The sequence below is a fragment of the Pundamilia nyererei genome, unplaced genomic scaffold (genome assembly GCF_000239375.1).
Source record: "Pundamilia nyererei isolate P.nyererei 1_Seehausen unplaced genomic scaffold, PunNye1.0 scaffold00121, whole genome shotgun sequence".
Lineage (NCBI taxonomy): Eukaryota > Metazoa > Chordata > Actinopteri > Cichliformes > Cichlidae > Pundamilia > Pundamilia nyererei.
In genome coordinates, this window is record NW_005187522.1 from 1,286,820 (window position 1) to 1,303,531 (window position 16,712).

General features: G+C 39.6%; 1 protein-coding gene across 1 annotated transcript in view; it reads right to left on the reverse strand.

The window, feature by feature from the left end:
• b4galt2 (UDP-Gal:betaGlcNAc beta 1,4- galactosyltransferase, polypeptide 2) overlaps nucleotides 1-16,712 on the reverse strand; it is a 197,965-nt gene that overhangs the window by 89,590 nt on the left and 91,663 nt on the right. Inside the window, exons 3-4 of the mRNA XM_005742547.1 lie at nucleotides 10,952-11,070; nucleotides 8,968-9,084 (exon numbers count right to left, since the gene is read on the reverse strand). Coding sequence (XP_005742604.1) covers nucleotides 8,968-9,084; nucleotides 10,952-11,070 — 236 coding nt within the window. The remainder of the gene's footprint in view (nucleotides 1-8,967; nucleotides 9,085-10,951; nucleotides 11,071-16,712) is intronic.

Below are 16,712 nucleotides of genomic sequence, written 5' to 3' on the forward strand. Positions count from 1 at the left end.
CACTATGAGATAAAGGAGAACAACAGCCTGATACCTGCAGGCCTGACAACAGGAGATGTATCACTCCTGTAACACCTGTAACATTCAGTAGTTGCCTCATTGTTCTGACACACACAACAACTATTGACTACACTACACACTAACTACACAAGACAACACACTAACTTTACACTCCAAACACGCCAAACGTCACACAAATCTCTCACATCTCTAAACACCGCCGTCACTCCTAAAACTCCCCCCCTTCCTAAACAACTAAATGCCATCTCGCCATATCCTTTTTTTGATTGGTCGACATGGTACATTTTTCCACCAACAGGAAAGGCTGGGAGGGGTGGGGGGTGTTTTGTTGGTTTTGTTTTTGCTCACAGGTGCAGAGTGCTTTCGAGCGTTTTCCTTATAAAACGCCGTTTTTTACCGTTTCTTCCAGCAGTAAATATAAACAACGATAGTATTCAGGAAGAAAAGCAAACATTGCAGATATTTTTATCATAACTTTTTACATGGCCTATCAACACAATTTAAAAAAAAACTGGTATAAAGTCCACACTTTTCAATTGTTCCGTCTGTCCTGCTCACATCTCCAGTGGTTGTCCACGTTGTCATTAACGTGGCTTCTCTCCACTTATTTTATGCGCAACACAGATTTTCTGTGCGCAGAGACCGTGCCTGCAGTGCGCGATTGCGCATGCGCGCAGCTTAGAGGGAACATCGCTTGTAACTATCACTGAATTACTTTGATGATGGGAAAGTCTTAAAAACCGAGCCAGTGATTGATTCATTTTATAGACAGTGATGGTCTGAAAGCAAACATGAAAAAAACTTGGGTTATTTCTCTTTGATTTTTTCCTGGATTTGATTTTTTTTAATGCATCTCACTACGATCCACTTTAGGTGGATCTCTAGACATTAAAGTCATGTAGACATGGTACATTTTGCTACTTTTATGTTTGACAACTGGCTCTCTGAAAACTGCAGGACAGAAGAGAAGAACCTTGCAGCTAAATCTGATGAATCTATAATTCATCAAAGCGCAGGCAAGTGCTATCACATCAAGCACTTTGCACCTGCGACTTAATGGGGTCTAAGGGTACAAGAGCGAACAAGAACATTAGTGCAGTTCAAAACAGCAACAGCGCACCAGCAAACACCGGAACATAAAGTTGCAGGAGGGCAAGGTGGAGGAGGAAAAGGAACACAGTTGTTTTTATAAGATCAATATCCTATTCCATGGTCAGCTGCACATATTTCCCTTTTCCTTCTCTTTTTTTTTTTACATTTACGGTTCAGACAGCAGAGAAACACCGAAGTGCATTTACCATGCATGCAAAGCTCAAGCAAACAACAACTTTATACGATTAAGACTGTAAGACCAAATATCTCACTCAACTGCACCCCTTCCAAGAATACAAAGAAAAGAACAACTAAATACAATCACAGTCTCCCCCAAAAAGTTAGCCTGCTGTGTAAAATGTAAATAAAGACAAAATGCAATTAATTGCAAATCTCATGCACCTATATTTTATCCACAATCGAACATAGAAAACATATAGAAAATTGTACCATTTTCTTTCACGATGCTCCAAGTGTTTTCAGATATTGAAAGGTCTGGACTGTAGGCAGGGCCGTTCAGCTGGACTCTTCTAATAGTTGTAATAGCTGGATTATTACATAATGGATTAATAGCTGGTTCATCATTGTTTGGCTGAAATATGCATCACTTTTAGAAAAAGACACTTGGAAAAAGCTTTAATCTGCATCTGTAGATGGCAGGGTGAACCATGCTCACACAGTGATTTCTAAGTGTTCCTGAGCCTGCACAGTGATTTCCATGACAGAGCCATGCTTGTTTTTAGTGCAGTGGCACCTGAGGACGTGAATTATTGCTAAACACACATTGTTTCTTATATTGTGTATGAATCTGGGAACTGAGAAAAAAAATCTTCTTGGTACAGCCAATCATTTTAGGGACCTGTTACCAGTTAACCAAATGCAAAATGTTCATCCAGCTGTTTCTTTTTATTACTGCTTACTTTTTCAGCGTCTTGTTGTCCGATCCAAACTTTGACGTGTTGATTTTGATGCATGTTGCAGGCACCAAAACGAGCTAGCATTTTTCATTTTATCTGTTGTCCACTGTATCACTTGATGCAATTAAGCAGATATTGCACTTTTTATATTACAATTAGTACATTTTTTTCCCATATCAACCTCCGATATTATTAGAGGTCTTTACACTTTGATGGATGAAACTGGTTCAGTCCTTCTTGAATGAATAGGGAAGTGAGGGATGTTGTTCATTATTCTCTTACATTTTACAGCCCAAAAAATGTCACCTTATCAATAATGAAAATTAGCTGCAGCTATAATTGATATATGCTCATCTTTCATTTTCACCATACCACTGACTGGATACTGTGTCCTCTTCTACGTGTGACTTGGCAGAGTCAAAGTCGAGAAAACTCACAACTCTCAAAACAAGTGAAGACAAAAAGGAAAGTGACTGATGATTATGGGCAAATTTACCAGCGAGAATAGATGGACACGGGCGTTTGCTCTCTTGAAATTTAATGAAATGAAAGCACAAAAACAAATAGAAAAAACAACAAATGTCACCCAGTGAAATGCACAACACCAGCCACTATAAACCCACACTCACTGCCTGTTCCCAGACCAATGAACCATCTAGTCTGCCTTAATGTGACCTTCACTTTAAAGTCCAAACAAATACAAACAGGAATACACACCGTTTAATCCTTCCTGATCCTTTGGGGTCCACTCAGAGACGGACATTGCTGGATCTGAGGTGAAGACGTGAATGCAAACAACAAACAGTGGAAATATCTCTATTTGAACTTTCTTTATTTCTATTTTATTCTACTCTACCTCTTCATTTTTAAGGAAAATTAGTACTCTATTTGTCTTACATTTATTTGAAAGGTGTAGTCCATTTGGCATACAGTTTTACATTCATAAAAAGGTGAGCTATGAAAATTTAATGTCTTGCTAAAGTTCGAGCTGCTAATCAAATGTCAAGGTCAGGGGTTGCAAACCTGAGGCTCTGGAGCTTCACGTGGCCCATCTCAGCTGTCTACCTGAAGCCTTGTTAAAAAAAACAAAATCTATATAAAATGACTCTTATGTTAGTAACATAAGAACAGAAAAAAGTCTTGTGTAGCAGAACATTTCCTTTTCCTCTTAAGTACAAATTTTAAATCGGACATATTTATTTCATGACCTTTAGGAAGAAGCCTGACGCCACAGTTGAGAACCACTAGATGATACATAACTCTTACTAAAACTAGCTTGACATCAACAATAAAATATTGCTTGGTGCATTAGTATTAACAGCTGAATAACGTCACACAGTCACAGAGGTCATTTGTTCTGCAGGATAAGTGCTTTTGGTTTTAATAATGATTTTGCTTATAATTTGTATTTTTGCTTCGGTGTGATTTTAATGCAGGATCATTCCTCGTAGAAATACATAAATGTGTCCAGTTTTCAAGTGACCTTAAGCTCTTATAAAAAGTCCTAACAGCAGATGGCTCTTCCTCCTTCATCACTTCTGTCGCTCACCCTCTTTCTCACCCTCTTTTCTTTTTGTTCTGTCCCGCTCTTTGCCTCTCTCTGGGCTTTCCTCCAGTTTTACGCGATGAGCTGATGGCCAACAAACAAACATTGGCCCCGGTCCTCGGCAGGCAGAGAGGACACAGAGCAGCAGGGCAGAACAGCAAGGTTGCTATATCACTTTCCGCATGATCCCTCTGCAACGCCTACTCACTGTACCTCACCAGCTGCACCACCGCTTTTCAGAGCGAGATGATAGCTGCTTAAAAATTTTCAGTTGACGGCAGTGACACAGTGCAGCAAGCAGGGAAACCACTCTTAAGTTTATGAAAAGTTAAATGACCTCTGACTTTTGCTCTTATGGATAAATCATTGCTCTTGCACAGCACTCATACCTGGTCACCGGTATGAGGTGGCAGGAGGTTGAAAGGAGTTGTTTTGTAGTAAAATATTCTAAACATATAGAATCTGGAGGGTTAAAAAATGTTTCCAGTCAGCAGAGAGGACTGCAAAGTTACAGATAAATGGTTATTATTGAAGTAGATATGCGACGATAAATGGACTAATTTAATTCCAAAAGACCAAAATTCCTTTGTGTAAATGAAGTGCAATGACGGATGGCCATATCAGATTTTCTTAGCCATTCAAAAGCTTGAAAAGTTTCTTATTTAAATAATGAACAATACTGTACAAAATACAATGTGATCTGAGAATACATCTATCATTCATTAGCTGCTGGTTCACTCAGTCCTGTGGTTTGTGGTGCTGCAGTTTCAACAAAAACACAAAATTATGACATCTGTGAAAGTAAGATGTGTTGCAGGACTCTTGCACTAGACTGCTCTGTGTGCTTAAAAAACAGGCAGGTGAGCTTATATGCTGATGATGTTTGTGAGGATGCTTGGGCCAAATTTGATGCTTCAACTCTGTGGGTGAAAATCACACCAGACAACACAGCCTTCCTGTTTCCCACTGATGTGAAATAGACTTGGTGATTGTAAAGGGTTGTATTTGCAGTGCTTGGCTGTTAGCTGACCTTCAATAAAATAAAGAGGATATTTAATATCTGTTTGAAGGATGAAGATTCATATACAGCACTGTGCAAAAGTCTTGAGTCACCCCTCATTTCTGTATATTTTGCTTCCAAGAAGTCAGCTTAATTTTTTTAAAAAGTGATCTTTTGCAAAAATTCATGCTTTCTTCGGTCTTTCGCAGTTTTTCTTTGGACATTGGCTGCCTTTTCACTCACTTTCAGTCCTGTCCTTGTAATTGATCATTTTATGAGGAGTGTTTATTGAGCCACTTAACACTGATGTGGATTATTGATTATTATGAATTATTTAAGCATAAAAAGGCACCTAACCCGAGAGATGAACCAAGTCAAGTATCAATGTATTTGTGTAGCACATTTAAAACCTCAGTTGACAAAAGTTCTCCACAGTAAAAGCCTGGATATGATGATCAAAGAAAGCCAGCGAGTATCAATCTTTTTTTGATTGAGTGATTGCACAACTCTTTTACCAGCAGTGTTGGGGATATGTATCCGATGTCAAAATTCTGTAATTGCAAATGCATAATAATGCTATCAGATATTCATCCACCATGCAACACAATCTGAAAGGCACCCGATTATCAAAAGCTTCATTTTTCAGCACGACAGTGCATGACAATGTTCTACAATAACGCACAATGAAACTATATAAGTCATGGATTGGCCTCACCAGAGCACATTACTGAAACTTTAGTGAAGCCTGAGATCAGAAGTCAGGCGACGTTAAAAAAAAAAGACAGTTTGTGTAGAAGAATAAAGGTGGTCACAACAAATATTGATGTTCAGATTTTGTTAAAAGTGCACAAACTCTATTTTTTTCCATGTATTTTTGCAGATGTTTCAAGAAATCAGTGCATCTATTTCCCATTTTCCTAGCAAAATACAAAGAAATGAGGGGTGTTTTGCACAGTGCTGAATGTGCGTGTGAGTGACACATACACAAAAAGCCTGTTTTGACTCGAAGGACATGACAGCCATTATCTGTTAGCCAAGATGAGCCCGGAGGCTGGAAATTATCACACCATGACCTCCATCCCTGACACACATACCAGTGCAACACCCCCACTCCAACCTTTTAACTCCGTGTTAAAAGGTTACAGATTTTCACTCTTTCAACACTTGAGCGAGCATGATAGCAAAGTTCTCTCCGCTATCCTTTTGGAAAGTGACGCCGGGTGTAAAGGTTTAATTGCCCACCGTGTCAGATACATCAGGGCTTCTTGTCATCAGAGTCCCACCTCTGTCGCTTTGATTCGCTTCCACTCAATCTGCCTGCTTGTTCCTCATCTCTGCCTCATTTTAGCATCTTTTCTTGTGACTCTCTTAGAGGTGTTCTGGCAATCAGAGCACTCATGTGTCCTGACTGACCTCTTTAACAGAAACCCGTAATAGCTGGAAGAAACAACGTTACCAATTGAGTTATTCAGGCAAACATTGTGGAAGCCTCAAGAATGAAGATTGGGAGCTCTTATGTTAATCAGAGGTCGAGTTTTTAAAACAAATGAATCAGCTGATCAGCTGTCAGTCAAAATATTGGACCAGATAGAATCAGAGACTGTATATTAAAGATGGACATGATAATGAAATCACCCGTTGACTGGTTGGTTGGTTACTAGGCTTCATTTTGAAGGTTCAGTTTTTGTAACTTTAGCTTTAAGTAACCAGTGGATGAAGTACTAAGTTATTGGTTAATAGATAAAAGCCTGAGCCTGGTTCTGCCAGAGGCTTCTTCCTGTTAAAATTGAGTTTCTTCCCCACTGTCATCAAGTGTTTGCTAATGGCGGTCACCTGATTGTTTGGGTTTTCTCTGTATTACTCTATGGTATTTACTTCACCTCATCTTGAGGCGACTGTTGTTCTGATTTGATGCTATATAAATAAAACTGAATTGAATTGACAAGCATACTTATAAATTAGTCCCAAATAAACCACATCACTGGACAGCCTGACAAGTCCACTGATTTAATTAGTCTAAGTGAAGCCCAGCAATGGGAGGGGATAGTGATAATTCACACGTTTAAACTTGCATTAGTTTAAACTCATAAGTTTCATTCTAAATATATGGAAGTGTTACCAAATGCAGTGTTACTAGGCAGTAAATATGTTTGTTTTTGCTATAAAGCTTTATGCTGTAGGAGCTGAACTTGCTTCTGATTAACTGCAGACTTTGGCCCTCATGCATTGGCTTAATTCCTCAGCACTGTAGGTCACTGTATGGCAGCATCAGAAGAGGTTTTGAGATAGAGGAGAAAAAAAGCAGTATGATTATGTTTCAGACAAAAATTGGGAACCTAGATTCACTAGCAACACTTAAACTTTCATTGTTGTCATCATTATTATTATTCATGACATGTTCGCTTTTTCAAAAAGTCCAACTTTTCAGTTAAACAAAACATAAAAAGGGAGATTCGTGTAACATCACAAGTCAAAAGATAAACAGAAACTGCATGACATAAGACCTCTGTGCCTGCAAACCGCCCGGAGATAAAACTGAAGGTGAAGTCAAAGTATTTACAGTCTTGTGATGGAAATGCCAATGAGAGATGGGCTGGAAGGAAAGGAGAAGGTTAGGTTAAAAATGCTTCAGATGTTGCACCCACTCTAACAGCTCTTACCCTCACTAACAGCTTTACTTTTGATATAAGGAAGATTAAAAACCGTTCAGATGTGTTTACGTGTGTGTGTGTTTGTGTGCATAACTGTAAGAGAGAGAGAGAGGACGAGAGCAAAGGAGTAAGACACTGGAACATAACCACATCAAGAGCAGAGCGCAGCAGGGCAGGCGAAACCAAAGGCCTGTTCCACAGGGGAAGTGATTAAGGCGTTGCACAAGGCCCACAGGGAGCAAAAGGGCAGAAAAGAGAGCTCATTATCCATAATGTGGAAGAAGAGTTATTCTCGCCACAGAGTCACACACACACTCTCGCAATATTACTTAAAAATCCATCTTCTGAACCGAGTGATAGTAAATATGCTGCTCTGGAGATGGGCTGTTATTTGGGTTAAAGACAGTCAATGAAGAAGTTTGGGATGGGAGAGGGGGGAAGGCAGCCGTTAGGGACTGGAAGCTGACTTGTTCTCTGTTGCATGCAGCAATGAATTCGACTGTATTAATAGATTAAAAAACGTAATATTGTGTTCCAATGATTTTTTTACAGCTTAATACAAGACAGATGTACTTCGTTGCTCTTGTCATAGTGTATTTGGAGTTTTACAGGTCAGGCTCTTCTGCTTAACCATTGGCTGGAGCCTATCGCAGCTACCACAGGGTGAGAGGTGGGGTACCATGGACAGGTCGCAGCCCATCGCAGGGCTAACACACAGAGACACAACCATTCATACCTATGGGAAATTCTGAAATATCAACTAACCTAACCCCACTAAAATATTTATAATATGTTTACTTTGACACCTAATGACAAGTAATGAAATAAGAAAGAAACCACTCAGTTCAGAAGAGTTACCCCCAATCAAGGGGAAAGAGTTAAAAACATTGTTTGTTTCGCTCACAACAGAACTTAACCAGGAATATGACCACAAATTCAAGATTGTGACTTTTGCTCATGGTGCAGTATTGTGAATAATCAGTCCACGGATCAATAATAATAACCAATTAAGCATTAATATAATTTATCAAGCAAAACTGCTGCAACAAGTGATTTGTAGACATCGCACAGCTATAAATAACAAATAATTAATTCCTCCTTTAAAATAAATTTAGAAATGCATAAAATGAAGAGCTGCACTTCATAATTTTCATTTTCATGAAAGAGTAGAGTGAGAAACACAAAGAAGCCATCAACTTATTGGCAAAAGCAAAGTCGGTCCATAGCCTGTTTTTCTGTCGACCTAAGCCGAAACGTAAACATACAAAAAATAAGCCTACTTTTATTTATGTTCATTAATAGTCTGATAAATTACTCACATGGAAAACAAATCATTGTTTTTCAGTTTCAGATCATCAGCGTCAATGTTCTTCCGTTGTTTCTTCTGTGTCTCTCTCAAACTTACATGAAGGTGTTACCAAAGCCTGCAGACTCTTAAATATGCAACTGCTGGTCAGTTAAAAATAAACAGGTGGTCTGTTCAGCCGCTTCCCTGGAGGTCACCGCAGTTCCCAGGAGGTCACAGACCTGCATGTTTGATTTGGCCAAATGCCCACCCTCCCATTTATCCTGGCTTGTGACCTCCTGTGGATGGGTTTGTATTTCCTCACAGTCTCAAACCAGAAATCCTTCACGTGAAAGGCAAATTTGTTAACCACTACACCAAGAAGCCACCAGGTCACTTAAAAAGAAACGCCGTATTGCAGTTCTTACTGCCGTTCAGGCTCTCTGACATCCTACCTGGTTGATGATGTAGATGCCGTAATCAATCTTCTGGCGTCTGAGAATAGGGTGGAGGTAATGGAGCCAGTACTTTAGGTGATTCTCTCTGTGACGAAACGGGATGATGATGGCCACCTACACAACAGGGACAGTTTCAGCTCATTACCTGATTGTCCTGAATGTGTAGATTTATTATAGATCATATCCCAGACATTACCACTTGACTGCCACGACCTAAACCTGGTTCTGTTGGCGGTTTCTTCCTGTTTAAAATGAAGTTTTCCTTGAGCACCTTGAGGTCACTGTTCTTGTAATGTGGCACTATAAACACACTGAATCAAACCGAATGACCACAAACACACACCAACTAAATCTCTAACACGAGTGAACTGTTATTTCCACAGCTCCTGTTAATGTCACAGTGAACATAAAGCGGGTTCTTATCCATAATGAATAAAGCACGCCAAGTGAGCAGAGCTCACTGGCATCGCATACTTGAGACAAATTAAGGGGCCGTGTCTCTGAACTTGAAGCGAGTCATTTTCAGGTGTCCAAGGTTGAACCGTAATCTCCTCTGTGAGTTCATGGTAATTTTGTGTTCAGATGAAGATTGGCAGAAAACTAACCTTGGTTTCTGTATAGTTGAGCACCGAAATTGCCCAGATACTCAAAGAGGTGTCATGTAGAGGAGAAAGTCAAACACTGAAAATGCTGAAATTAGGGAGTTCTCAAAAAAGCTGCCCTCCACACCAATATAGCAATGTTTCATTTGTCTCCATTAATTTAAATCCAGTAAAAGTGAAAATGAACTCCAGTAAAAGAGAGCTGATCAATCAAAGTTAAATGAGAACATCAGTAAAGAAAAGGTGAGTAACAATTTTTGTGATATATATATTAACTTCAAATTTTGACTGTCTGAGGATCTTCTCTGCCGCATCTCTGCATGCGTGTTTGTGTTTTTAGTCTTCTTGCAGGTGTTGAAGTGAAGATGGGTATCGTGGTCATCAGCAATGCCACGATCCCTGGTGGCACTGCTCCACCTGGTGTGCCAGTGCTCCTATACAAGCAGCTCAGTGGCTGATACGAAACCGAGACGTTAGCGAACGTTGAACTTAAGGTCAGTGTCAGATCTGAATTCTGTCTGTAGCCTATAATGTTTAAAGGTTCAAATCGCTAATATTCAACTATCACATTTGACCAGTGTTACCTTTAGCTGTCAGAAGATCTATAAATGCTATGAAATAAAATGTTTCACCCATTCTTTTTGAAAGCAGCACGCATTTTATGTGCGCTCACAGAGAGCCTGAAGCAGAAAACCTGAGTTAAGAGAGAAAGTTGATAACCACCGATATGAAAACAGTTATCTCAGACTGTGGTTAAAAGGTTTATTTAACAAGGTAATGCAAAGAAAGCCTGACTATGGACTAAGTCATGCAGATGGTGATCCCCTAGTAACCACTGGTTACTAGGGAAAATGTGTATTCATTCACCAGTTGGTTGCTAAGGGTAAATATAGGTTTGCATAGAAGTTGGGGCACCAAACCCCCCTCCCAAAGCAAACTGCTGTGGTTGCCTGTAGTTTCAACTCAAGCCCAAACAAACTTTCCCCTTCAAAATAAAAGTTGCACCATTTAGAACAAGTTAGTTACTTATTCAAATTTCAGTATCGCTCAGCGAGTTTCCAGACAATTCTCCGTCTTCAAAGCAAACTACGAACTCTGAGTCAACACCTCATAAAAAAATGAAATAACAGTCTGTACCATTTTAAATTGGGTATGTTGTATTGTGTTAGCTTTTCATAATTTTGTCTATTTCAACATTTTTGTTTAGTACCTCATCATTGTGACTTCGTCCAAGTCTCAGGCACTTTATCAGGCACTAAATCTCATCGTTTATTTTTATAATGGGAGAAGCTGACTTCTGCTAGAATATATTTACCGTACAATGTGAAATATAGTTTATTCAAATGTTGTGAAATACAAATTGCGATGCATCTACAGACCTTCCATCTGGGCCGACAGTCTGGAGGCGTATATCGGCCTCCCTCGGTCACATTGGGATTTTCTTTCTGCACTCGTTCCATCGTCATCTGGGAGCTGAACTCGATCAACAAACGCCCCACTGAGGAAAAGAAAAGAGACAGAGAAAGTGAAGAGAAAAGCATTAGTGGGATGAGTTGGGTAACAGACTAGACAGGGCATGAAAGAAGTGAAAGAAAAAAGACATGATGGGGGGAAAGAAAACAAGAGAGGGAATGAGGGACACGGAGCAAACGCTTTTAGCTTCAAAGCAACACTATACATGTATCAAAGTGATGTGTGCAGAAATAATGATTTCAAGGGATATGTTTCGCATAATGCTTCATTTAATAAGACGCACAGGCTTTGGAAAACCCATACTCCTAAAAAACAAACAAACAAAGACTTTGAAGTCAGATGTGTAAACACATGGAAAGTAATTATGCAGCTTAGTGATAAACCCACATCATACAGTATGTTACATCTCTGCAAATCAATCCTTTGAGTACTGATGAGTCAAAAACTATCAGTGTGCAAGTGTGTTTATGTGCATGAGACCAAATTAAAAGAAAGATATGCTTTAAATCTCTGGCCTGGATGATAAATCCAGCCCCTTGCTCTGAGAACCGCCATCATTAAAACACCCGAGAAAGCTTCGCTGTTTGGGCTCCGACCAAAGCCCCCAAACCACGGACCTCATTTCAACAAACCAGACTCTCAGCACTCATTCTCCAAACTGCAAAATGTCACTCATTAGTGCATGTCTTCCTTCAGCGGCTGGGAACTCATTAGCTCAAATCATCATGCATCATTTGATTCACCAAAAATATTAAGTAGTATTACATGATTTTTATCATTCAAGGCAACAAAAACAAGCCCTGCTTATGTATAATAATGCAGTTTATCTATATGTGACTGAAATCTTTAAATAGAAAAAGGACAGTCGGTGACTCGTTCTTCATTATCTGTATTACAGTGAACACTGTCACTGCACTACAGAGGAGAGAAGCACAGCGAGCGGCCATGAATGTTTTCAACAATATGAAATCTGTTTCAGTCTGCAGATGAAAATAATACATGAAAAAATGCACTTCTTATGCTGTTTAAATAATCGCTATATTTCTGAGTTGTTCAGATTTTTGGCATTCATTAGCATGAAGTATTTTAACCTGTTCTCACAGTTAATACAAAAGAAAAAAAAACTTCAGCACGGCCGTGGTATAGCATTTCGTACACGATAAATCTGCTGTAAATTTTTACCTGATATTGTGGCACCATGTGCTTAGGTTCCCACGTTCCCTAGCTCGCATAAGGAGACAAGCAGACGTCTCAGAGAGAAGGAGCTGCAAGTGATTCTCTAATGAGAATTTAGTACACAAAAAACAACCTCCAACAAACTACAATACTTTAGCAGGGAACAGTTTTATTGCATATTTTCCAGTGGTGGAAAAAACAAACTTGTTTCACCACTTGAAAACCCACCATTGAGTACAACCAGGACACGAGGACAGATGAAGAGACACGAGCGGCAGGATGATGCGCGACTGCAGAAAAACAGGTTAAAAAGCTTGACTTAAATTGAAAAATGTTTATTTTATTATGTGACAATGTTGTGCACCTGCTGAGAAGTTGCAAGGCTAAGTTACTGAAATGTTAAGCGGTTACATTATTTACTTTGAGACTTTTACATCATCAGACTGATCTTTTCCCCACTGAAAAGCATAAGTTCCACAATACACTTTTAAGCAATAAAGTGCCAGATTTACCAAATATGATACTAATTAAAAATCATATATGCAAATTTATATTTTATTATTATTTTATAATTTAGGCTTTAAAGGCTTAAAATTCCCATTGAAAACAATATTACTGTGCTTGTATATGACTTGCTGTGTCGCTGTTGCACTGCTGCTGCTCGCACCTCGTGGCAGTGACTTCACACTTTGAATTAGGCAGTCTGTCATCAATGACAAGGATGGAAAACGTCCTTCATTTACTTACACGTATAAATGCTGCTGCCTTCAAACTGTAATCACCAATAAAACATTGTTGGTGATTTCATTTTTTTCCTACATCACCATGACATCATTTTGAGGCTACATCATCCAACCTGTACTGTTCAGATGGTTGTTTATTATGAAAGCATTTACCTTTTTAAGCTTTGAACATTTTATCTAAAATCCATCCATCTTTTCCTCGACGACACTACAAGAAAAAAATTAAGGGAATTTCCAGAAACCGTACGAACCCCGTGTTTTTAAAACGGCTACGCTTGAAGGCCACCCATTTAGGGTGTTTTGCCGGGAGCGTCTTGCCTCCTGCTTAATCACTCAACGATGGACTGTCAGTTTCAAACAGTTACAAAAATTAACTCATCGAAAACGTACACGTGAGAGGGATTCGACTGTGTTTGCTGGAGTGCATTGGTGTGTTGAGTGCTTAAAGAAGGTAAGTGATGAGAAACGACAGTAAAAACAAAGTTTTGCCAGACTGTAACAAACATTTAGATAATTACAGCTAAAGCAGCGATTATGCATCAGTGTACATGGATTGTATGATTCCCACTTGTAAGTATGTATATTTACTGTGCAGTAAACAATCTACTTTCAACATACTTTTGGTGGCCAAGGTGTGTCTTGTGTTGTATTATGCACGTATAAACAGACAGTATTCGCAGCATCAGAGCACAGGAAAGAGAGGTGTGGCTCGTAGAAGCCCACGAGACGATAATGGGCTTAACATTGATGCATGAGCTCCGTGTTGAGAGGTCTGCTCCAATCAACACCGTGCAGGTGAGGAGTGTAATCAATGGAAACAAGGTTACATGTCCATAACACACCTCTTTATCACACCACAAGAGCTGAATGCAAACAGTCCCAGCAGCCCCTGACTACTTCTACCCATCGCCCTCCATCCCCTCCGCACTCGGGTCTCTTTCTTCCTCGTTCCCCTCTCACACTAATGAGACAGAAAATAGAACATGGTGTTTTCATCTTCTCCCTGTGATTTTTTCCCCCAAACTTAGTTTTCAGGCAGCTAAAACAAAACGGGGAGCTTACTGGATGTAGCATAACATAGTATACTGTGTATTAGGTTTTCTGAAAACACAAGAAAACATTGGGCGAGGTTTTAGTTGTTCCTCTTGAAGATAAAAGCTGGTTTATGGGGAAAAATCCCCCCAATAAATATAGATTAACATCATTGCAGCACAGGTCGTCCAAGTGTGACTCAAACTGATACTGCTACAATTTCAACTTTGCCTTCTTTACAATTCCAAATATGAACCGTTTAAACACTGGGATGCATACATTCACTGGTCTGCAACGATCCTCAGGTAGTCTGTGGTGTTTAAACTATACTCGACTGCTATTAAGGTGCCCGTATCATTACACCATCATCCTGAACTGTTGATACAAGACAGAATAGATGCTGTTTATGCCACACAATCTGAACGCCGTAGCAGAAATCAAGACTCATCAGCCCAGGCAATATTTCTCAATCTTCTCTTGTCCAATTTTGGTGAGCTCATGTGAAGCAGATATGGTCTTCTCCATACTTTGCTTGTAACACGTGGTTATTTGAGTTACTGTTGCCGTCCCATCAGCTTAAAGCAGTATTTCTATTTTCCTCTGGCCTCTGGCATCAACAAGGCCTTTCTACCCAGAGGACTACTGCTTACTGGACATTTTCTCTTCTTCAAACCATTCTCTGTAAACTCATGAGATGGATGTGCAGGAGAATCCCAGTAGATCAGCAGTTTCTGAAGTGCTCAGAACAGCCCATCTGGCACCAATAACCATGCCACTTTCAAAGTTCCCTAAATCACCTTTCTTTGTCATTCTGATGCTCAGTTTGAATTTCAGCAGGTTGCTTTTACCATATCGAAATGCACATGGCAGCACATGATTGGCTGATTAGATAAGATATTTGAGATTTTGAGTTTTGGTCACAACCACTTGTTAAAAGGATTTCATGTGTAGCAATTTTGGTGGCTTGGCTCTAAGAGCAATATCAAGACCACCAAAACAGCACACACTAGGCAATTAATGACAACAAACAAGACACTGATGATGGATTAGAAGCTGGGGTCCAAAGTAGCTTGCAGGGGGCAACATAAGCAGTCTAATTAATGTACATCGTCTTTGATTTACTGCTAAAATGCACAGAATGGTATCTGCAGCATTTAGATCTGGATATTTGAGGGGTGATTTGTCTCAGAGATTTATAAAGCATGATATCGAAAGAGCTTAAAAACATAATCATGAAATAAAATACATTGGCATTGTCATTACCACATGGTGAAAATGTACAGGTACAATTCAGTAATCTTGAAAAAGCACGGTGACATAGGTAGAGGAAAACTTTTAAAGATATACAGACTGTGTCGAGCCAGAACACACAAATAACAGAAAGAGAGCATTTTTGTGTTTGTGCATGTGTGATGCAGAAATGTGCAGGTTTGTGTATAAAATACACTTCAACAAACAGTAATGTGTTGTACAATGATAGCAGTGGAATTATCTATCACACAGACACACACACACACACAAAACAGCCACAGACACCTAACATGCTTATCTAAGTGGCAATATTACAGTAATACATTAACTGCTTTATCTGCAGATATATACACATAACACACACACACACACACACACACACACACACACACACACACACACACACTATATGACAACCAAATTTTCTGTCACAATACAGCTGTGTGCAGGCAAGAGTAGGACCCAAACGCAAACTCGCAGAGACAAAAAGTAAACTCAAAAAACACAGCTTTATTGCTGGCGTGGAGTGGGACACGAAAAACAACACAAAACTAAACTGGGGAAACTAAAGCACAAGGAGCCACAGGGGAAAACTCACACAGCTATGAGGGAGGACGCCACCCTGACAAAGAGACACATGGGGCTTAAATACACTGAGGGATAACGAGGGGGAATGAGCCACAGGAGGAGAGCACAGCAGAGAGTAATTAGGAGGACGAGACAAGGGAAGCAAAACTAGAAACATTAACATAGGACAGACTGTGAAAGTAAAACAGGAAACACACTGATGGAACTCAAGACATGTAAACTTAACAGACTGGGGAGACAGAACATAGGGACCAGAAACATGGAACAGAAAGGCACAGTAGACACAACATGAACATAACAACGCCACAGGGGAAGAGTAAAACAAAATGCAAATCTGAAACATAATGAAACGCACACATGACAACATAAGAAACACAGACATGAAGCACATGAAGGACAAGGGAGACTTAACGGGGTTGGATACACAAGGGGAATCTAATAACAAACGAACTTAGATAACCTAATGAACAAAATAAACTCAAACTTAAAACGCTGGGTCAAAAGACCCAGGATCATGACATTTTCCCCTCACAACAGTAACGAAACAAAACGGCAGAGCTATTAGATTAGCAGCACTCCCTTTCTCTTCCTCCCTTCCTGCCATTGTTGCTCCTATTCCCCCTCCACTGAACCTAGGATCCGTGGGCCCTAAGATGAAACAGATCAGTTTAATCTAGCTCTGCCAAGACTCCCCTCAGACCCCAGTGTTGCTACATACGGTGTAACAGAGTTCTCTTATTATCTGGTCTATCTAGACTGTATAAATAAAATGCAGAAATACCTTTAACAACTGTGGTTTAAAAAAGAAGTCTGGTTGTATAGAAGGATACGAGAAAACTGCCCAATTTCTCAATTGATTTATAACCATCCATCCATC